We start from the raw sequence: 17,304 nt of genomic DNA, 5'->3' as shown, positions 1-17,304 counted from the left end.
ACCCTGTGACAGTGCAGCACTCCCTCAGAACTGACCCTGTGACAGTGCAGCACTCCCTCAGTACTGACCCTGTGACAGTGCAGCATTCCCTTGTACTGACCCTCTGACAGTGCAGCACTTGACTGTACTGCAACCCTAACACCAAGAACAACAGCACTCTTCTAAGTTCACACACCATCCCAACTTGGAACTATACCGCTGTTCCTTCGCTGTCACTGGGTCAAAATCCTGGAACTCCCTTCCTAACAGCACTGTGGGTGTACCTACCCCACATAGACTGCAGCGGTTCAAGAAGGCAGCTCACCACCACCTTCTCAAGGGCACCCTCCCAGCGACGCCCACATCCCAGTAAAATATAACAAAAAACAAATTCACACCAATGTTCTAAAATTTATTGCATTTTGTAAGCTGAAGCATGTTTATTTTGTTCAGTTAATGACCTGCAGAAATGGGAAAATGAAAAAGAGCTGAAGTTCCTTAAAGGAGTGTCAACCTTCTAGTTTATTCTACACTGCAAGCATCATCACAATATCACATGGCAAAACATTCACTTTTGGCTGAGATGATCATGTCCAGTCTGATATATCCATGCAAATCACTCCTGTTTGGTCCATCTGCAAAAACAACTTACTGATAAAATCCATCAATCCTCTCCTGGGACTCCTTTCATTTTACCAATTGAGGTCATGTGGAATTTTGGCACATTGGGCAGTGTTCCAGCCACTATTGTCTTCACCTCCTGCAGAAAACTAACACTACAAAAACTGTACACTGTTTAACTGCCTGTCTGACAGTGTGAGGGAGAGTTTGAGTCCTCAGTGGCAGAATGGATTTGACTGATTCCTGACAGATCAATAATAGAAGATTCTACTTTAAAGACAGCAAAGGGCCAAGGTGATTCTAGCAAGGTGCGACTCAGTGGGTAGCATACTCATCTTTGAGTCAGAAAGTCATGGGATCAAGTCCGACTCTAGAGACTTGAGTGCAGAATCCAGGCTGATACAATAAACTGGGGCTCCTGGCAGGTGGATGTAAATGATTGCATAACAATATTCAAAGAAGAGCAGGGGACGTGTCCTGGCCACTATTTATCCCTCAACCAATATATAAACAATTTTCCAGTCACAGTCATTCTGCTGCTTGTGGGAGCTTGCTGTGTGCAAATTGGTTGTTGCATTTTCTACATTACAATAGTGACCACACTTCCATTGGCTGGGAAGCACTTGGAATGTCTTGAGATTATGAAAGATGCTATCAAAATGTCAAATGTTTTTTTTCAACTTTTACCAGGTTGAGTCTAAATCAATAGAGTTGGTGTCTGGAGCTGTGCCCTAAATTTAACACTATTAATCAACCATGCATTGAGGGAAGTATGCAAAGTGATAAAACTAAAGACTACATTCAGCACGAAACATTATAAACATTTCATTCCCTGTGGAAAATTGGATTGAAGATATTCAGGAACCAATCGGCAAATCCCGAGATCAAAAGCTAATCTTGTTTCTTCCAGCTTCACCCTCTCAGAGCACCAAGTGCAACATCGCCCCCAGTACTCCCTGTTCTAACTTAAACAAATTCAGTCTCTTGGCCTCAATCACTCTCCGTGCCAACCTATTCCACCCTTTGTGACATCAGTCCTCAACTTGCCCTTCACACCTTGACCTTTGATCTCTTGGCCTGTTTCACTGGTGCATCTGAAAGTGTTGTTCTGGTTATCTCTATTCATTTCAGTACCTTTTATACCTTGATGAGGTCCTCCTCAGATTGTTTGGGCACCAACTATATTGGGGCCAATGTTGGTGCCTCCTTGGTACTTTGCTTTACTCAGTCCACACCCAACACAAAGAAAACAGATAGCCTAGATAAGTCCACTGTAAAGGCTAATTGGATTGCATTCATTCATTATTGAGAGTTTTAACCTAGGCATGTCGAACACCTGATAATGTTACTGGTCATAAGTGCAGTTTTCTAGTCTGTGCATATTTACAAAGCAAAAATTATGAGTGAAAAAATAGACAGAATCATTACATCTACATACTGAAGATTCACAGCCACATTCTGTACAAAACACTTCAAAATTTGCATGTAAAATCTGAATGGGAATAGATGATATGTGAAAATCACACACAGAACTTGACAAAGCTGGAAAGGTATTCAGGCTTGAAGGTTGTAGGAATGGGTTCACTCTTTGGGGCAGCTATATGGCAGTCTCCTTCTCCTTATGCCCCTGGGTCTGACCCTCTGACGCCAGAAATTTCGAGGATGTCTCCATCGCCATATATTGTAGGTGATGAGATCCCCACACAGGAGTGGTGAGATGCTGCCAGCGCTGTGGGAAAATAGTCACACTGTCAGAACTGTTCTCTATTGTACATCATTCATCAAATTTCATTGAATCCACAGCAGAGAAACAGGTTATTCAGCCCAACTGATCCATTTATACTCCACACGAGTCTCCTCCCACCCCTTCATCATCTCACTCCATCACGATATCCTTCAACTCCTTTCTCCCTCATGTGTTTATCCAGATTTCACTTAAATGTATCGATACTATTCACCTCAACCACTCCCTGTGGTAGTGAGTTCCACATTCCACTTTCTGGGGATAGAAGTTTCTCCTGAATTCCTGATTGGATTTCTTACTGACTATTTAAAATGAATGGTTGCTAGTTCTGGACTCACTTACAAGCAGAAACATCAGCCAGGAATTTCTCGGAAGGGGGAAAGTCCTGACGTTGGGTCCCAAGTACACCAGGCAGGCAGCAGGACCACAGCAGCAATCTTCTTGGAGGTGGCCTCTTAATTGACCGCCACCAAGTCTGCCATCCAATTAAGGATGGCAGGTGGTACTCCTCACTGCTGGCCCAATCAGAGGGCTGGCAGCTCAGAGGCCTCCGCAGCGCCACTGAGAGAAGTGGCCACTTCTGAGGCAGCAAGGGTAGTGAGAGGGCACCTCCATCTTCAGGCACCCTCATCAGGGAGCAAGAAGCTTCATTTTTCTACTAGGATCAAGCAGAGAGACCAAGCAATCAGAGAGGTAATCCCTCCAACTGTGGCACCCGGACGGTAGGAGCAGCCATTTCTCCTGGTGGCTCACTTCCTGAACAATGGCACCACTTTGGAAGGCCACAGGGAGACCGCCTCCATGCAGCTGGCAGCCTCTCCACGTATTGAGGCTGCTCTGCCACCAGCAAAATGCCAGTGGCCAGGGAAATGCCCTCAATTCAGCCTTTAATTGGCTAAACTGGCCGTCCACCTCCAGCGACAGTGGGACTGCATCAGGGAGCTGTCCCAACATGGGCTCCGTGGCATTTTACTGGACCCACACTCCTAGCCCCCCACCTGGGGACCGGTAAAATTTCGCCCATCTTCTCTATATCTACCCTATCAAACCCCTGCATACTTTTAAAAACCTCTGTCAGGTCACCCCTCAGCCTTCTCTTCTACAGAGAAAACAGCCCCAATCTTTCCTGATAGTCATAACCTTGAGTTCTGGTATCACACTTGTGAATCTTTCTTGCACTTTCTCCAATGTGACTATATCTTTTATATATATATATCAGAGCAGTTCACAGTGCTCCAACTGTGGTCTAACCAAGGTTCTATACAAGTTTAACGTAACTTCTCCACTTTCTGCTTTTGTCACTCTAGAAATGAACCTCAGTGTTTGTTTTTTTTTAGAACATTACAGCGCAGTACAGGCCCTTCGGCCCTCGATGTTGCGCCAACCTGTGAAACCATCTGACCTACACTATTCCATTTTCATCCATATGTCTATCCAATGACCACTTAAATGCCCTTAAAGTTGGCGAGTCAACTACTGTTGCAGGCAGGGCGTTCCACGCCCTTACTACTTTCTGAGTAAAGAAACTACCTCTAACATCTGTCCTATATCTATCACCCCTCAACTTAAAGCTATGTCCCCTCGTGTTTGCCATCACCATCCGAGGAAAAAGACTCTCACTATCCACCCTATCTAACCCTCTGATTATCTTATATGTCTCTATTAAGTCACCTCTCCTCCTCCTTCTCTCCAACGAAAACAACCTCAAGTCCCTCAGCCTTTCCTCGTAAGACCTTCCCTCCATACCAGGCAACATCCTAGTAAATCTCCTCTGCACCTTTTCCAAAGCTTCCACATCCTTCCTATAATGCGGTGACCAAAACTGCATGCAATACTCCAGGTGCGGCCTCACCAGAGTTTTGTACAGCTGCAGCATGACCTCGTGGCTCTGAAACTCGATCCCCCTACTAATAAAAGCTAACACACCATATGCCTTCTTAACAGCCCTATTAACCTGGGTGGCAACTTTCAGGGATTTATGCACCTGGACACCAAGATCTCTCTATTCATCTACACTACCAAGAATCTTCCCATTCGCCCAGTACTCTGCATTCCTGTTACTCCTTCCAAAGTGAATCACCTCACACTTTTCCGCATTAAACTCCATTTGCCATCTCTCAGCCCAGCTCTGCAGCCTATCTATGTCCCTCTGTACCCTACAACATCCTTCGGCACTATCCACAACTCCACCGACCTTCGTGTCATCCGCAAATTTACTAACCCACCCTTCTACACCCTCTTCCAGGTCATTTATAAAAATGACAAACAGCAGTGGCCCCAAAACAGATCCTTGCGGTACACCACTAGTAACTAAACTCCAGGATGAACATTTGCCATCAACCACCACCCTCTGTCTTCTTTCAGCTAGCCAATTTCTGATCCAAAGCTCTAAATCACCTTCAACCCCATACTTCCGTATTTTCTGCAATAGCCTACCGTGGGGAACTTTATCAAACGCCTTACTGAAATCCATATACACCACATCCACTGCTTTACCCTCATCCACCTGTTTGGTCACCTTCTCGAAAAACTCAATAAGGTTTGTGAGGCACGACCTACCCTTCACAAAACCGTGCTGGCTATCGCTAATGAACTTATTATTTTCAAGATGATTATAAATCCTATCTCTTATAACCTTTTCCAACATTTTACCCACAACCGAAGTAAGGCTCATAGGTCTATAATTACCAGGGCTGTCTCTACTCCCCTTCTTGAACAAGGGGACAACATTTGCTATCCTCCAGTCTTCCGGCACTATTCCTGTCGACAATGACGACATAAAGATCAAGGACAAAGGCTCTGCAATCTCCTCCCTGGCTTCCCAGAGAATCCTAGGATAAATCCCATCTGGCCCAGGGGACTTATCTATTTTCACACTTCCCAAAATTGCTAACACCTCCTCCTTGTGACCCTCAATCCCATCTAGCCTAGTAGCCTGAATCTCAGTATTCTCCTCGACAACATTTTCGGTTTGATTTTTATGACCTTATTAACCTGCATGACTATTTTTAGTGATTCCTCTATTCCTTTATTTAGGTCATTAAGACTCCCATTTTCCAAGCAGTATGTGCCTTCTTTATTCCTCTTACCAAAATGCATCGTCTCACACTTATCTATATTGAACTTCATTTGCCAATTACACAACCATTCTACAAGTATATTAATGTCTTCTTGTATTTTGCTGCAGTCTTCCTCAATATTAATTATATTCCCAGTTTGGTGTCACCTACAGATTTTGAAATTGTACTTTTGATTCCCAAGTCCAAATCGTTTCTTTTTCCTGAAAGACTTTTCCCTCCTCTGCAGCGGGTGCTGCCTCTCTCTCCCTGGGGCCTGATTCCAAAGCTGTGACAAACCTTCAGTATCTCATCCAAATCTATGAATGTTTGAGGCTAGACAATGTTTGTTGACAGAATATTCGACCATGAAATACCAGGGATCCAAAGGTTAGATTATGAGGAGCGAATATCTAAACTCGGTTTGTATTCCCTGGATTATAGAAGTTGCAGGATGATTTGATGGAAGGTTTTAGGATTTTGAGAGAAATTGATAGGATAAATAGAGAGAAACTTTTTCACTAGTGGGGAGTCTCGGACAAGGAGACATAACCTTACAATCAGAGCCTGGTTGTTTGGGAGAGACGTTTGGAAACACTTCACATAGCGGCTGGTCGAAGTGTGGAAATCTCACCCACAAAAAGCGGTTGATGCTGGGGCTCATTTAGGGGATTAAGGGATATGGAGTTAAAGTGGGTGAAGGAAGTTAGGATAGAGATCAGCCATGGTCTCATTGAATAGTGGTAGTGGAACAGGCTCGAGGGGCTGAATGTCCTCCTTGTGTTTCTATGTATTGCTGAACCAGTACCTGTCCTCTCACACACTTCCCAACAGGAATTGCTGGATAGTGGTCAGGAGTAGGAACCATGGTTGATATTCCCATTTCCTAGCTCGAGCTCTAACCCTAACCCTAACCCTAAGCCTAACCCTAACCCTAACCTTAACCCTAACCCTAACCGTATCCATAGGGTCCTGAGATCAATATTAAAACTGATGTGTGATGGAAACTGCATCTATTTGGATCAGTGCCCCCTGTACGTCTCTGTACCCCCTATACATCCCTATACCCCCTGTACGACCCTGTATGTCCCTGTACGTCCCTGTACATCCCTGTACACCACTATACGTCCCTGCACCCCTGTACGTCCCTGTACCCCCTGTACGTCCCTGTACGTCCCTGTACACCACTGTACATCCCTGGACCCCCTGTACGTCCCTGTATGTCCCTGTGCATCCCTGTACACCACTATACGTCCCTGCACCCCTGTACGTCCCTGTACCCCCTGTACGTCCCTGTACGTCCCTGTACACCACTGTACGTCCCTGTTACCCCTGTACGTCCCTGTACACCACCGTATGTCCCTGTACATCCCTGTATGTTCCTGTACCCCACTGTACGCCCCCGTTCCCCCTTGTATGTTCCTATACTCCCCCGTATGCCCCTGTAATCCCCCTGTGCCCCATTGTACGCCCCTGTACCCCACTGTATGCCCCATACCCCCCTGTACGAGCCTGTACCCCTCATACGCCCCTGTATCCCCTTGTAGGCCCCTGCACTCCCCCGTACACCTCTGTATGCCCCCTGCAACCCACTGTATGCCCCTGTACTGCCCCGTACAGCCCTGTACACCTCCTGTACACCCCTGTACGCACCGTACCGCCCTGTACACCCCTGTACACTCCCGTACCCCACTGTACACCCCTGTACCCCCACTGTATGCCCCTGTATCCCACTGTATGTCCCTGTACCCCCCTGTATGCCCCTGTAATCCCCCTGTACCCCATTGTATGCCCCTGTACTGCCCTGTACACCTCTGTACAACTTCTGTACACCCCTGTAACCCCCTGTACGCCCCTATAGCCCCTGTATGCCTCATGTACCCCACTGTGCGCTCCTGTGCCCCCATGTACACGCCTGTACCCCCATACCTCCCCCGTACGCCCCTGCAACCCCCCCCCCACCCATATGCCCCTGTATGCCCCCTGTACTCCACTGTAGGCCCCTGTACTGCCCCTTTGCCCCTGTACGCACATGTACACCCACTGTATGCCCCTGTATCCCCCCATATGCCCCCTGTTCCCCACTGTACGCCCCTTTACAGTCCTGTACACACCATACACCTCTTGTACCCCCTGTACGCCTCAGTACACCCCTGCACCCCCTGTAAGCCTCCTGTACCCCACTGAATGCCCCGTACCCAATTGTACGCATCTGTACCCCCTATCCGTATGCCCTGTATGCCCCTGTACTGTTCTGTCCGCCCCTGTACCCATGCTGTACGCCCCTGTACCCCCCCATATGCCCCTGTATGCTCCCTGTTCCCCACTGTGAGCCGCTGTACATCCCTGCACACCCCTGTACACCTCCTGTACCCCACTGTAGGCCCCTGTACCTCACTGTATGCACCGTACTGCCCTGTACACACCTGTACACTCCCGTACCCCGTGTATGCCCCGTATCCCCTGTCCCTCCCTATACCTCCCTATACCCACCCCATACCCTCCTGTACCACCCAGGTGGTGCCATCACCGACTGAATCACCTCTCTGAACTTGTAATTAAAGGTACCAAAAGATTGGTGAGGGAAAACCACCTCATTTTAAGGGCACTATGACAATATAATGATTTCCAACAAATAAAAAGACAAATACATAAAACGTGGTTGAATTTAATCACCAAAAGGTATATCAGGCTTTGAAGATTTACTGGGAGAATGTAAGAAAGCGGAGGACAGGTAAATATCACTCAATCCACCAATTCCATTGGACTGTACTTCCCCCACCCCCCGATTTAATACCCTCCCATAGCCCATGTACATGGATTGTTAAAATTTCTGTTATAGACTGTAAACAGGAATGGCCCACTGGCCACTTGCACCTTAATAAAAGCAAAATACTGCGGATGCTGGAAATCTGAAACAAAAACAAGAAATGCTGGAACCACTCAGCAGGTCTGGCAGCATCTGTGGAAAGAGAAGCAGAGTTAGCGTTTCGGGTCAGTGACCCTTCTTCGGAAGAAGGTCCGAAGAAGGGTCACTGACCCGAAACGTTAACTCTGCTTCTCTTTCCACAGATGCTGCCAGGCCTGCTGAGTGGTTCCAGCATTTCTTGTTTTTGGGCCACTTGCACCTTGCCTGGAGGTGGCTCTAGTCATCCGCAGAACAGCAATCAGAAGCAGAACCTCAAAGGTAGTAATCTCTGGATTATTACCAGAGCCACGTGCAAATTAGCAGAGAGCAAATAAGATTAGAGAAATTAATGCGTGGTTCAAAGACTGGTGTGGTAGTAGTGGATTCCAGTTCATGAGGCACTGGTACCAGTACTGGGGAAAGTGGTGGCTATACTGTTGGGAGGATCTACACCCGAACCGTACTGGGGCCGGTGTTCGAGCGAGCTGCATAACTTGGGAAGTAGAGAGGGTTTTAAACTGAATAGTGGGGGCAAGGGATCAAATTTGGGAAGATTTGGTAAATCAAGGAGTAGAGACAAGGCAAGAGAGAAAGGTATTAATATGGGAAATGATAAACAGACTGTGACAGGAAGGGACAGAGCATACAAATCTAGGAGTAAATCAAGATAAGGCTAGAGGTTACAAAAATAATAAAAGGACAAAACTAATGGCTCTCTATCTGAATGCACGTATCATTCGAAACAAAACAGATGAACTGAGAGCACAAATAGAAATAAATAAGTACGATCTGATAGCCATTACAGAGACATGGATGCAGGATGACACAGATTGGGACCTGAATATTGAAGGGTACATGGCATTTAGGAAGGACAGGAAGCTAGGAAAAGGTGGAGGGGTAGCTCTGTTAATTAATGATGGTAACGGCGCAATAGTGAGGGAGACCAGGATGTAGAAGCATTTTGGGTAGAGATGAGAAATCATAAAGGCAAGAAGTCACTTGTGGGAGTGGTGTACAGGCCACCGAACATTAACCATACTGTAGGACAGGGTACAAAGGAAGAAATAATGGCAGCTTGTCAGAAAGGTACAGTGATAATTATGGGGGATTTTAACCTACATATAGACTGGAAAAATCAGATGGGCTGAGGTAGCCGAGATGAGGAGTACATAGAATGTTTTCGGGATCATTTCTTGGAACAATACGTTTTGGAGCCAATCAGAGAGCAGGCTAGACTAGACCTGGTATTGTGCAACGAGATAAGATTAATTAATGACCTCATAGTTAAGGCGCTCCTAGGTAGCAGCGATCATAATATGATGGAATTTTACATTCAGTTTGAGGAAGAGAAGAGTGGGTCCAAGACTAGTATTTTAAAGTTAAATAAGGGCAATTATGAGGGCGTGAAAGCAGAGCTAGCTAAAATGAACTGTTAAGTTAGGTTAAAGGATAGGTTAATAGAGATGCAGTGGCAGACATTTAAGGGGATATTTCAGAATACTCAAAATAGATCCATTTCAACGAGAAAATTTCCCAATGGTGGGACCCGGCATCCGTGGTTAACTAAAACAGTTAAAGATAGTATCAAATTTAAAGAAATTGCACAAAGATGGGCGGCAGGTCAGAAGATTGGACAGAATATAAAAAACAGCAAAGAATGACAAAGATTGATAAGGAAGGTAAAATTAGAGTATGAAGGAAATCTAGCTCGAAATATAAAGACAGATAGTAAGAGTTTCTATAGATATTTAAAAAGAAAAGAGTTAACAAAGTGAGCGTTGGTCCTATAGAAAGTGAGTCTGGGGAATTAATAATGGATAATAAGGAGATGGCAGATATTTTGCAACGGTCTTCACTATTGAGGATACAAGTAACATCCCAGTATTAGCTGCAAATCAGGAAATGAAAGGGAGGGAGGAACTCAAGAAAATTACAATCACCAGGGAAGTGGTACTGAACAAATTGTTGGAGCTGTGGGCTGACAAGTCCCCGGGTCCTGATGGACTTCATCCGAGGGTGTTAAAAGAAGTGGCCAGTGAGATAGTTGATGCGTAAGTTTTAATTTTCCAAAATTGCCGAGATTTGGGGAAGGTTCTGTTAGATTGGAAAATAGTGAATGTAATTCCTTTATTCAAGAAGGGAGGGAGACAGAAAGCAGGAAACAACAGGTCAGTTAGCTTAACATCTGTCTTCGGAAAAATGTTAAAAGCTATTATTAAAGATGTTATAGCTGGGCATTTAGAAAAATTCAAGCTAATCAGTTAGAGTCAACATGGATTTGTGAAAGGGAAATCATGTTTAACCAATTTATTGGAGTTCTTTGAGGGAGTTACATTTGCTGTGGATAAAGGGGAACCAGTGGATATATTGTACTTAGACTTCCAGAAGGCATTTGATAAGGTGCCCCCATCAAAGGTTATTGTGGAAAATAAAAACTCATGGTGTAGGGGGTAACATATTGGCATGGATAGAAGATTAGCTAGATAACAGGAAACAGAGAGTAGGCATAAATGGGTCATTTTCTGGTTGGCAAGATGTAACGAGTGGTGTGCCACAGGGATCAGTACTGGGGCCTCAATTTTTTACAATTTATATAAATAACTTAGATGAAGGGACCGAAGGTATGGTTGCTAAATTTGCTGATGACACAAAGATAGGTAGGAAAGTAACTTGTGAAGAGGACATAAGGGGGCTACAAAGGGATATAGATAGGTTAAGTGAGTGGGCAAAGACCTGGCAAATGGAGTATAATGAGGGGAAAGTGTGAAATTATCCACTTTGGCAGGAAGAATAAAAAAGAAGCATATTATCTAAATGGTGAGAGATTGCAGAGCTCTGAGATGCAGAGGGATCTGGGTGTCCTAGTGCATGAATTGCAAAAGGTTAGTATGCAGGTACAGCAGGTAATTAGGAAAGCTAATAGAATGTTATCGTTTATTGCGAGGGGAATTGAATACAAAAGTAGAGAGGTTATGCTTCAGCTATACAGGGCAATGGTGAGACCACATCTGGAGTACTGTGTACAGTACTGGTCTCCTTATTTAAGGAAGGATGTAAATGCATTGGAGGCAGTACAGAGAAGGTTTACTAAACTAATACCTGGAATGGGTGGGTTGTCTTACAAGGACGATTGGACAGACTAGGCTTGTATCCGCTGGAATTTAGAAGAGTAAGAGACGACTTGATTGAAACATATAAGATCCTGAGGGGTCTTGACAGGGTTGATGTGGAATGGATGTTTCCCCTTGTGGAAGAATCTAGAACTAGGGGTTACTGTTTAAAAATAAGGGTCGCCCATTTAAGACAGAGATGAGGAGAAATGTTTTCTCTCAGAGGGTCGTGAGTCTTTGGAATTCTCTTCCTCAAAAGGCAGTAGAAGCAGAGTCTTTGAATATTTTTAAGGCAGAGGTAGATAGATTCTTGATAAGCAAGGTGGTGAAAGGTTATTGGGGGTAGGTGGGAATGTGGAGTAATCAGTTCAGCCATGAAATTATTGAATGGTGGAGCAGGCTCAAAGGGCCGAGTGGCCTACTCCTGCTCCTAATTCACATGTTCGTATGTATCAGATTAAACACCCCTTTCCCCTGGGAGGGGTAAACTGCTACAAGATACAGTGACATGGTGATATGAGAGAAAAAGAGAGAGAGGGAGGGAGGGAGTGAGAGAGAGACAGCGAAAGAGAGAGAGGGAGGGAGGGAGTGAGAGAAAGAGACAGCGAAAGAGAGAGAGGGAGGGAGAGACTGCCCCAATCTCCAGACGATCTCATTGATTAACCAACTGAACAGGAAATGACATGAATCCCAGACTGAACTGACCTGTCGCAGTGACCCCTCAGCATGAAGCATTTTAACAACGACAGTGAGTGGGATACAGACCATGGAAGCCACAGCCAGGACCCAGCCAATCATCTCACCCCACCATGGGTACACATAGGTTTTGTTGTAAGTCAGTGGTTTGTAATTTACAACATGAAACAGGAAGATTCCCTGAAAAAAAGCAAATAGTCAGCCAGTTATCATAACTTTAGGGCTTCTTATACACCCTGTATTTACAAATCTCCTGTCACATACTGAGGATGGTTCGAAGTGCTCTCTCTAATGTTATGTGTGTGAACTGAGCAGAATATCTGTGCACATCAAAATCCCACAAACAGCAAATGAATTGGATAACCAGGCAATCTGCTTTTGCTGGTATTGGTTTAGGAAACTCCCTTCTCTTTAATAGTTTAACCCATACCTGGGAGGTAGATGGGGCCTCAGGTTAGCATCTCACCTGAAGGGTAGAACCATAGAACCATAGAAAAGTTATGGCACAGAAGGAGGCCATTCAGTCCATCGTGTCTGCGTTGGGTAGCACCCGTGATTGTGCAACACTCTCTCAGTACTGCACTGGGAGTGTCAGACTCCATTATGCGCTCAAGTTCTGGAGTGGGGCTTGAACCCACAACCCTCAGAAGCAAGAAACAAGACACCTTGTTATTGCAAGTTATTTTGTTGACTGTTTATTTGCAGCTAACAGTCTTTGTTAGTGAAAAACCCAAGTACAAGGTCCAAGATCCATTGACCAGGACAACACCATGTATAAGAGAAATCGAGGCAGATCAGGAATTGAATGTAATGAATCAACACCATTGACAATAAGAGGTGCAGGTAGAATGTGCAGACGTTAGCATATTTTAGAGAAAACAGGATGTTAAAGGCATTAACTGGGGATTTACTTGAGCCCCTACAAATAAACACAGACTAAAATCATGGTTGTTGCATTAGGAGATGTATGCTTGTAATGTGTAACTCTGTAAATAAATATAAAAGTGTGTAAAGATTGGCTCCAGTTCTATCCTTCATCAGCTGGCTTTCTGTACTAAAACACAAAAGAAGTCAAGGAGAACTAACCTCAAGAATTTTGGTAAAGGAATTAGAAATTAAATTCTTTTATCTGCTAACTGACTGGATTCACTAACTGGGTTAAACTCTGCACTAAAACAGTCCGCAAGGAAATTTTATACAAATTTGCAAAGAATTTGTTTCTAATATTTGAAGAGCCAAATTTGGAAACAACAGTCGTTCAGTTGTTAATTTACTGGACTAATAATCCAGAAAACCTGAGCTCAAATCCCACAACAGCAGATTTAACCATGCAGTTCTGGTATTATTCTTGTAAATCTCTTTTGCACCTTCTCAAGTGCCGCCATATCCTTTTTTCCTAATGTGGAGACCAGAATTGTTCACAGCATCCCAGGTTTGATTAGTCTCAACGCCCCAGTAATTAGATAGAGGGTTAAAACCAGGCAAGTGTGAGTATGTGTGTGATCTGGGGTGATGCCTACTAGGATTGAATAGCCTGATGACAGTGACACAGGATGTGTGGTCAGTTTGAAGAGGTCAGCAGCCTTGCGGCCCCTCCCACCAACACAAGAAAGAACCCCTTATTTAAAAAAACGAATGAGATGTTGAAGCTTTGTAGTTCAGTATAACTCACCACACAGACACAGGGTGTGATAAATAGCCAACACCACTTAATCCAGGGTAAGGGGCGATACCCGATCATTCGTGCAATATCGTCGATGAAACGGTCTGCACCTGGTTCATGGAAAAGCAAGAAATGTCTGGGTTCATTTCACAATTTGCACAGTCTCATCTGCCATCCCATAAATCTGTCTCAATGTTCCACGGGGCCTCGGCCCGTGGTCGAGGGTCAGTCCAGCTGAGGTGGAGTGGGGTGGGGTTCAAGGAATTGACTGGAATTTGGATAAACCAGGTTTCTGTCTACTAGGGGTTGGAAATATTCCTCGAGTTATCATCACATGACCGCCGACCACCATGCTCCACTCTCCTACCATTGGTCACTCCACATGTCCATTATCACAGTGTCCCACCCCCACACTCCCACCATTGGTCACCCAACATGTCCATTATTAAAGTGCCCCACTCCACACTCCCACCATTGGTCACCCAACATGTCCATTATTACAGTGTCCCACCCCACACTCCCACCATTGGTCACCCAACATGTCCATTATCACAGTGTCCCACCCCACACTCCCACCATTGGTCACCCAACATGTCCATTATTAAAGTGTCCCACCCCACACTCCCACCATTGGTCACCCAACATGTCCATTATTAAAGTGTCCCACCCCACACTCCCACCATTAGTCACCCAACATGTCCATTATTAAAGTGTCCCACCCCACACTCCCACCATTAGTCACCCAACATGTCCATTATCACAATGTCCCACCCCACACTCCCACCATTGGTCACCCAACATGTCCATTATCACAGTGTCCCACTCCCACCATTGGTCGCCCGACACATCAATCCTTGTGCGGCTCCGCCTTCCCGACCCAATCAGGAAAGGAAAAGACTCTTTGATTCTGGAGTAGATGATTCTATCAAACCATTACCCAATCTCCAGTATTTTTATAACTAATCAACAAAAGAAAATATTTAAAAAAACATTTTAATATCCCAATGATTTTTTTCTCACAGCTGTGTCCTGGGGATTAATCTTCATTTCCTGACACGTCCAAGGCAATCCTGCAGAGTTGGCAACCCTGCTGTCTACTGGAGAGAGGAAATGGTCAATCGCCAACTGTCCACTGCTGAGGTGACCTCCCACTGACCCCAGACTGGATCAGGGGCAGAGGTGACCAGTGGAAACTCCCTATGCAGACCCAACCAGGCTACAGCTTTTCAGGACAGGTTAATTGGTCTGGGTCTGTTTTGGGGCCTAGATTAGGTGCAGCCCAACCAGGAAGCCCATGGTTTGGAGACTGAGCTCCTGCTCTTTGGCTGCCACTGCTTTGGCTGCTGGACAAACAATTTCTGTCGGGACAGGGAGGCCTACAACTGGCGCTAAAGCCCTTCATTTCCAAATGTAAGGACCTATTGCCTGTTTTAGGCAGCTGGAAAACATTGCCGAATTTCAAGTCAAATGGTTTTCAGATCTGCTCAATTGGAATATTGTTCTGCCTGTTCGATGCCCATAAAATGGGGGCAGCAAAGTCCAATTTCTACCCCGTTGTCTCTACCTTTGTCAGAGTTATTTGAGGATAAACCTTGTCTAACTCACAGCCCCCGAGATTAACCCTTCATCTAATTTCCTATCACCTCCTCCGCATTATGAGAAGAATTGGCTTGTCTGTAGCTTCTTTCAAAGGGAAGGCAATTTCAGGGGCCTTCGAAATCATGGAGGGTTTTGACAGAGTAAATAAGGAGAAACTGCTTGCAACAGCAGGGAGGGTCGGAAGTGGAGCGTACAGATTAAAAATAATTGGCAACCAGAGGGGCACGGAGGAGAAATATTTTGACGTCGTGAGTTGTTGTGATCTGGAATGCGCTGCCTGAAAGGGCGGTGGAAGCAGATTCAATAGTAACTTTCAAAAGGGAACTGAATAAATATTGGAATGAGAAACATTTTCAGGGCTGTGGGGAATGAGCAGGGTAATGGGACTCATTGGATAGCTGTTTCAAAGAGCCAGCACAGACACGATGGGCCGAATGGCCTCCTCCTGTGCTGTAAGATTCTGTGTTGGTAAACCTTGGGCAAAGTTTCCATGAGAGTGTTTCAGCACTTTGTAAGTTAATGGGATCCTGTTGTGAATACTTTAGTGGAAAATAATGATCCAAGTTTGTTCCACATTTGGAGATGCTCACAGGTTAGATAGATGATTGTTCTCAGAGACATCTGTGCTGTGTGATCTGATGATTTTAAGCTGGGATCTAAAGGAGTTGTAGGGAGATCTGCTGCTGCGAGGCCCTGTTTCATCTCATTTAGAGCCCAAAATACAAAATACAAAGGGCTTACCATACACCCAGGCAACAACGACACACTCCCAGAAAGCCTGCCACAGCAGGGTGATGCCGCTAGCAGAGTAATAATCAAACAGCTGAAAGATGTACATCCCACCCTGTGACACAACAAAGGAAAAATTAGACACCAACTGGTCTGAGTAACACAAGAACAGGAGGCCATTCAGCACCTTGAGCCTGTAGATCATGGTTTAATATGACAGACTGTGAAAGTCACATTGAACTGGACAAGTTACTGCATGTTTTGGTATTATGCAGCATCTTTTCTGAATCTTTCCAAGATACACCACCCACCTCGGGTGGTAAAATGACTGCCTGCAATTAAATGAAATGTACCAAACTCTGCGTCTGCTTCTAAATTCTGATTGTTCCTTCCCTGAATACAGCATTACCAAGCAAAATCTCAGCGTGTGGCTCACATCCCGTGTAAATCCGATTAAATAGGGACTGCGATATCAAGCACCGACACCACCTCTCAAAGGCCCACTCTCTTCCCCAGGGCCTCTCCCCCCAGGGTCACCTCTCCCCAGGGCCTCTCCCCCCAGGGTCACCTCTCCCCAGGGCCTCTTCCCGCAGGGTCACCTCTCCGCAAGGTCACCTCTCCCCACAGGGTCACCTCTCCCCTGGGTCACCTCTCCCCAGGGCCTCTCCCCCCAGGGTTACCACTCCCCAGGGCCTCTTCCCGCAGGGTCACCTCTCCCCGCAGGGTCACCTCTCCCCAAGGTCACCTCGCCCCACAGGGTCACCTCTCCTCAGGGTCACCTCTCCCCAGGGCCTCTCCCCACAGGGTCACCTCTCCCCAGGGTCAACTCTCCCCTGGGTCACCTCTCCCCATAGGGTCACCACTTCCCAGGGCCTCTACCCCCAGGGTTATCACTCCCCAGGACCTCTCCTCACAGAGTTACCTCTCCCCTGGGTCACCTCTCCCCAGAGCCTCTCCCCACAGGGTCACCTCTCCCCTGGGTCACCTCTCCCCAGGGCCTCTCCCCCCAGGGTTACCACTCCCCAGGGCCTCTTCCCGCAGGGTCACCTCTCCCCGCAGGGTCACCTCTCCCCAAGGTCACCTCTCCCCTGTGTCACCTCCCCAGGGCCTCTCCCCCCAGGGTTACCTCTCCCCAGGGCCTCTCCCCCCAGGGTTACCACTCCCCAGGGCCTCTCCCCCCCAGGGTCACCTCTCCCCAG

At 46.0% G+C, this 17,304-nt stretch overlaps 1 protein-coding gene across 1 annotated transcript in view; it reads right to left on the bottom strand.

Annotated features, from left to right (window-relative positions):
* Positions 1-377: 377 nt before the first annotated feature.
* The window catches only part of LOC137380301 (sodium- and chloride-dependent creatine transporter 1-like), a 303,113-nt gene continuing 286,186 nt past the window's right edge, over positions 378-17,304 (bottom strand). The window contains exons 11-14 of the mRNA XM_068052212.1: positions 16,118-16,220; positions 13,787-13,887; positions 12,124-12,294; positions 378-2,329 (exon numbers count right to left, since the gene is read on the bottom strand). Of these exons, the coding sequence (XP_067908313.1) occupies positions 2,198-2,329; positions 12,124-12,294; positions 13,787-13,887; positions 16,118-16,220 (507 nt within the window). The 3' untranslated portion in view covers positions 378-2,197. The remainder of the gene's footprint in view (positions 2,330-12,123; positions 12,295-13,786; positions 13,888-16,117; positions 16,221-17,304) is intronic.

The sequence above is a fragment of the Heterodontus francisci genome, chromosome 19 (genome assembly GCF_036365525.1).
Source record: "Heterodontus francisci isolate sHetFra1 chromosome 19, sHetFra1.hap1, whole genome shotgun sequence".
Taxonomy (NCBI): domain Eukaryota; kingdom Metazoa; phylum Chordata; class Chondrichthyes; order Heterodontiformes; family Heterodontidae; genus Heterodontus; species Heterodontus francisci.
This window is presented reverse-complemented; position numbering and strand designations above follow the sequence as displayed.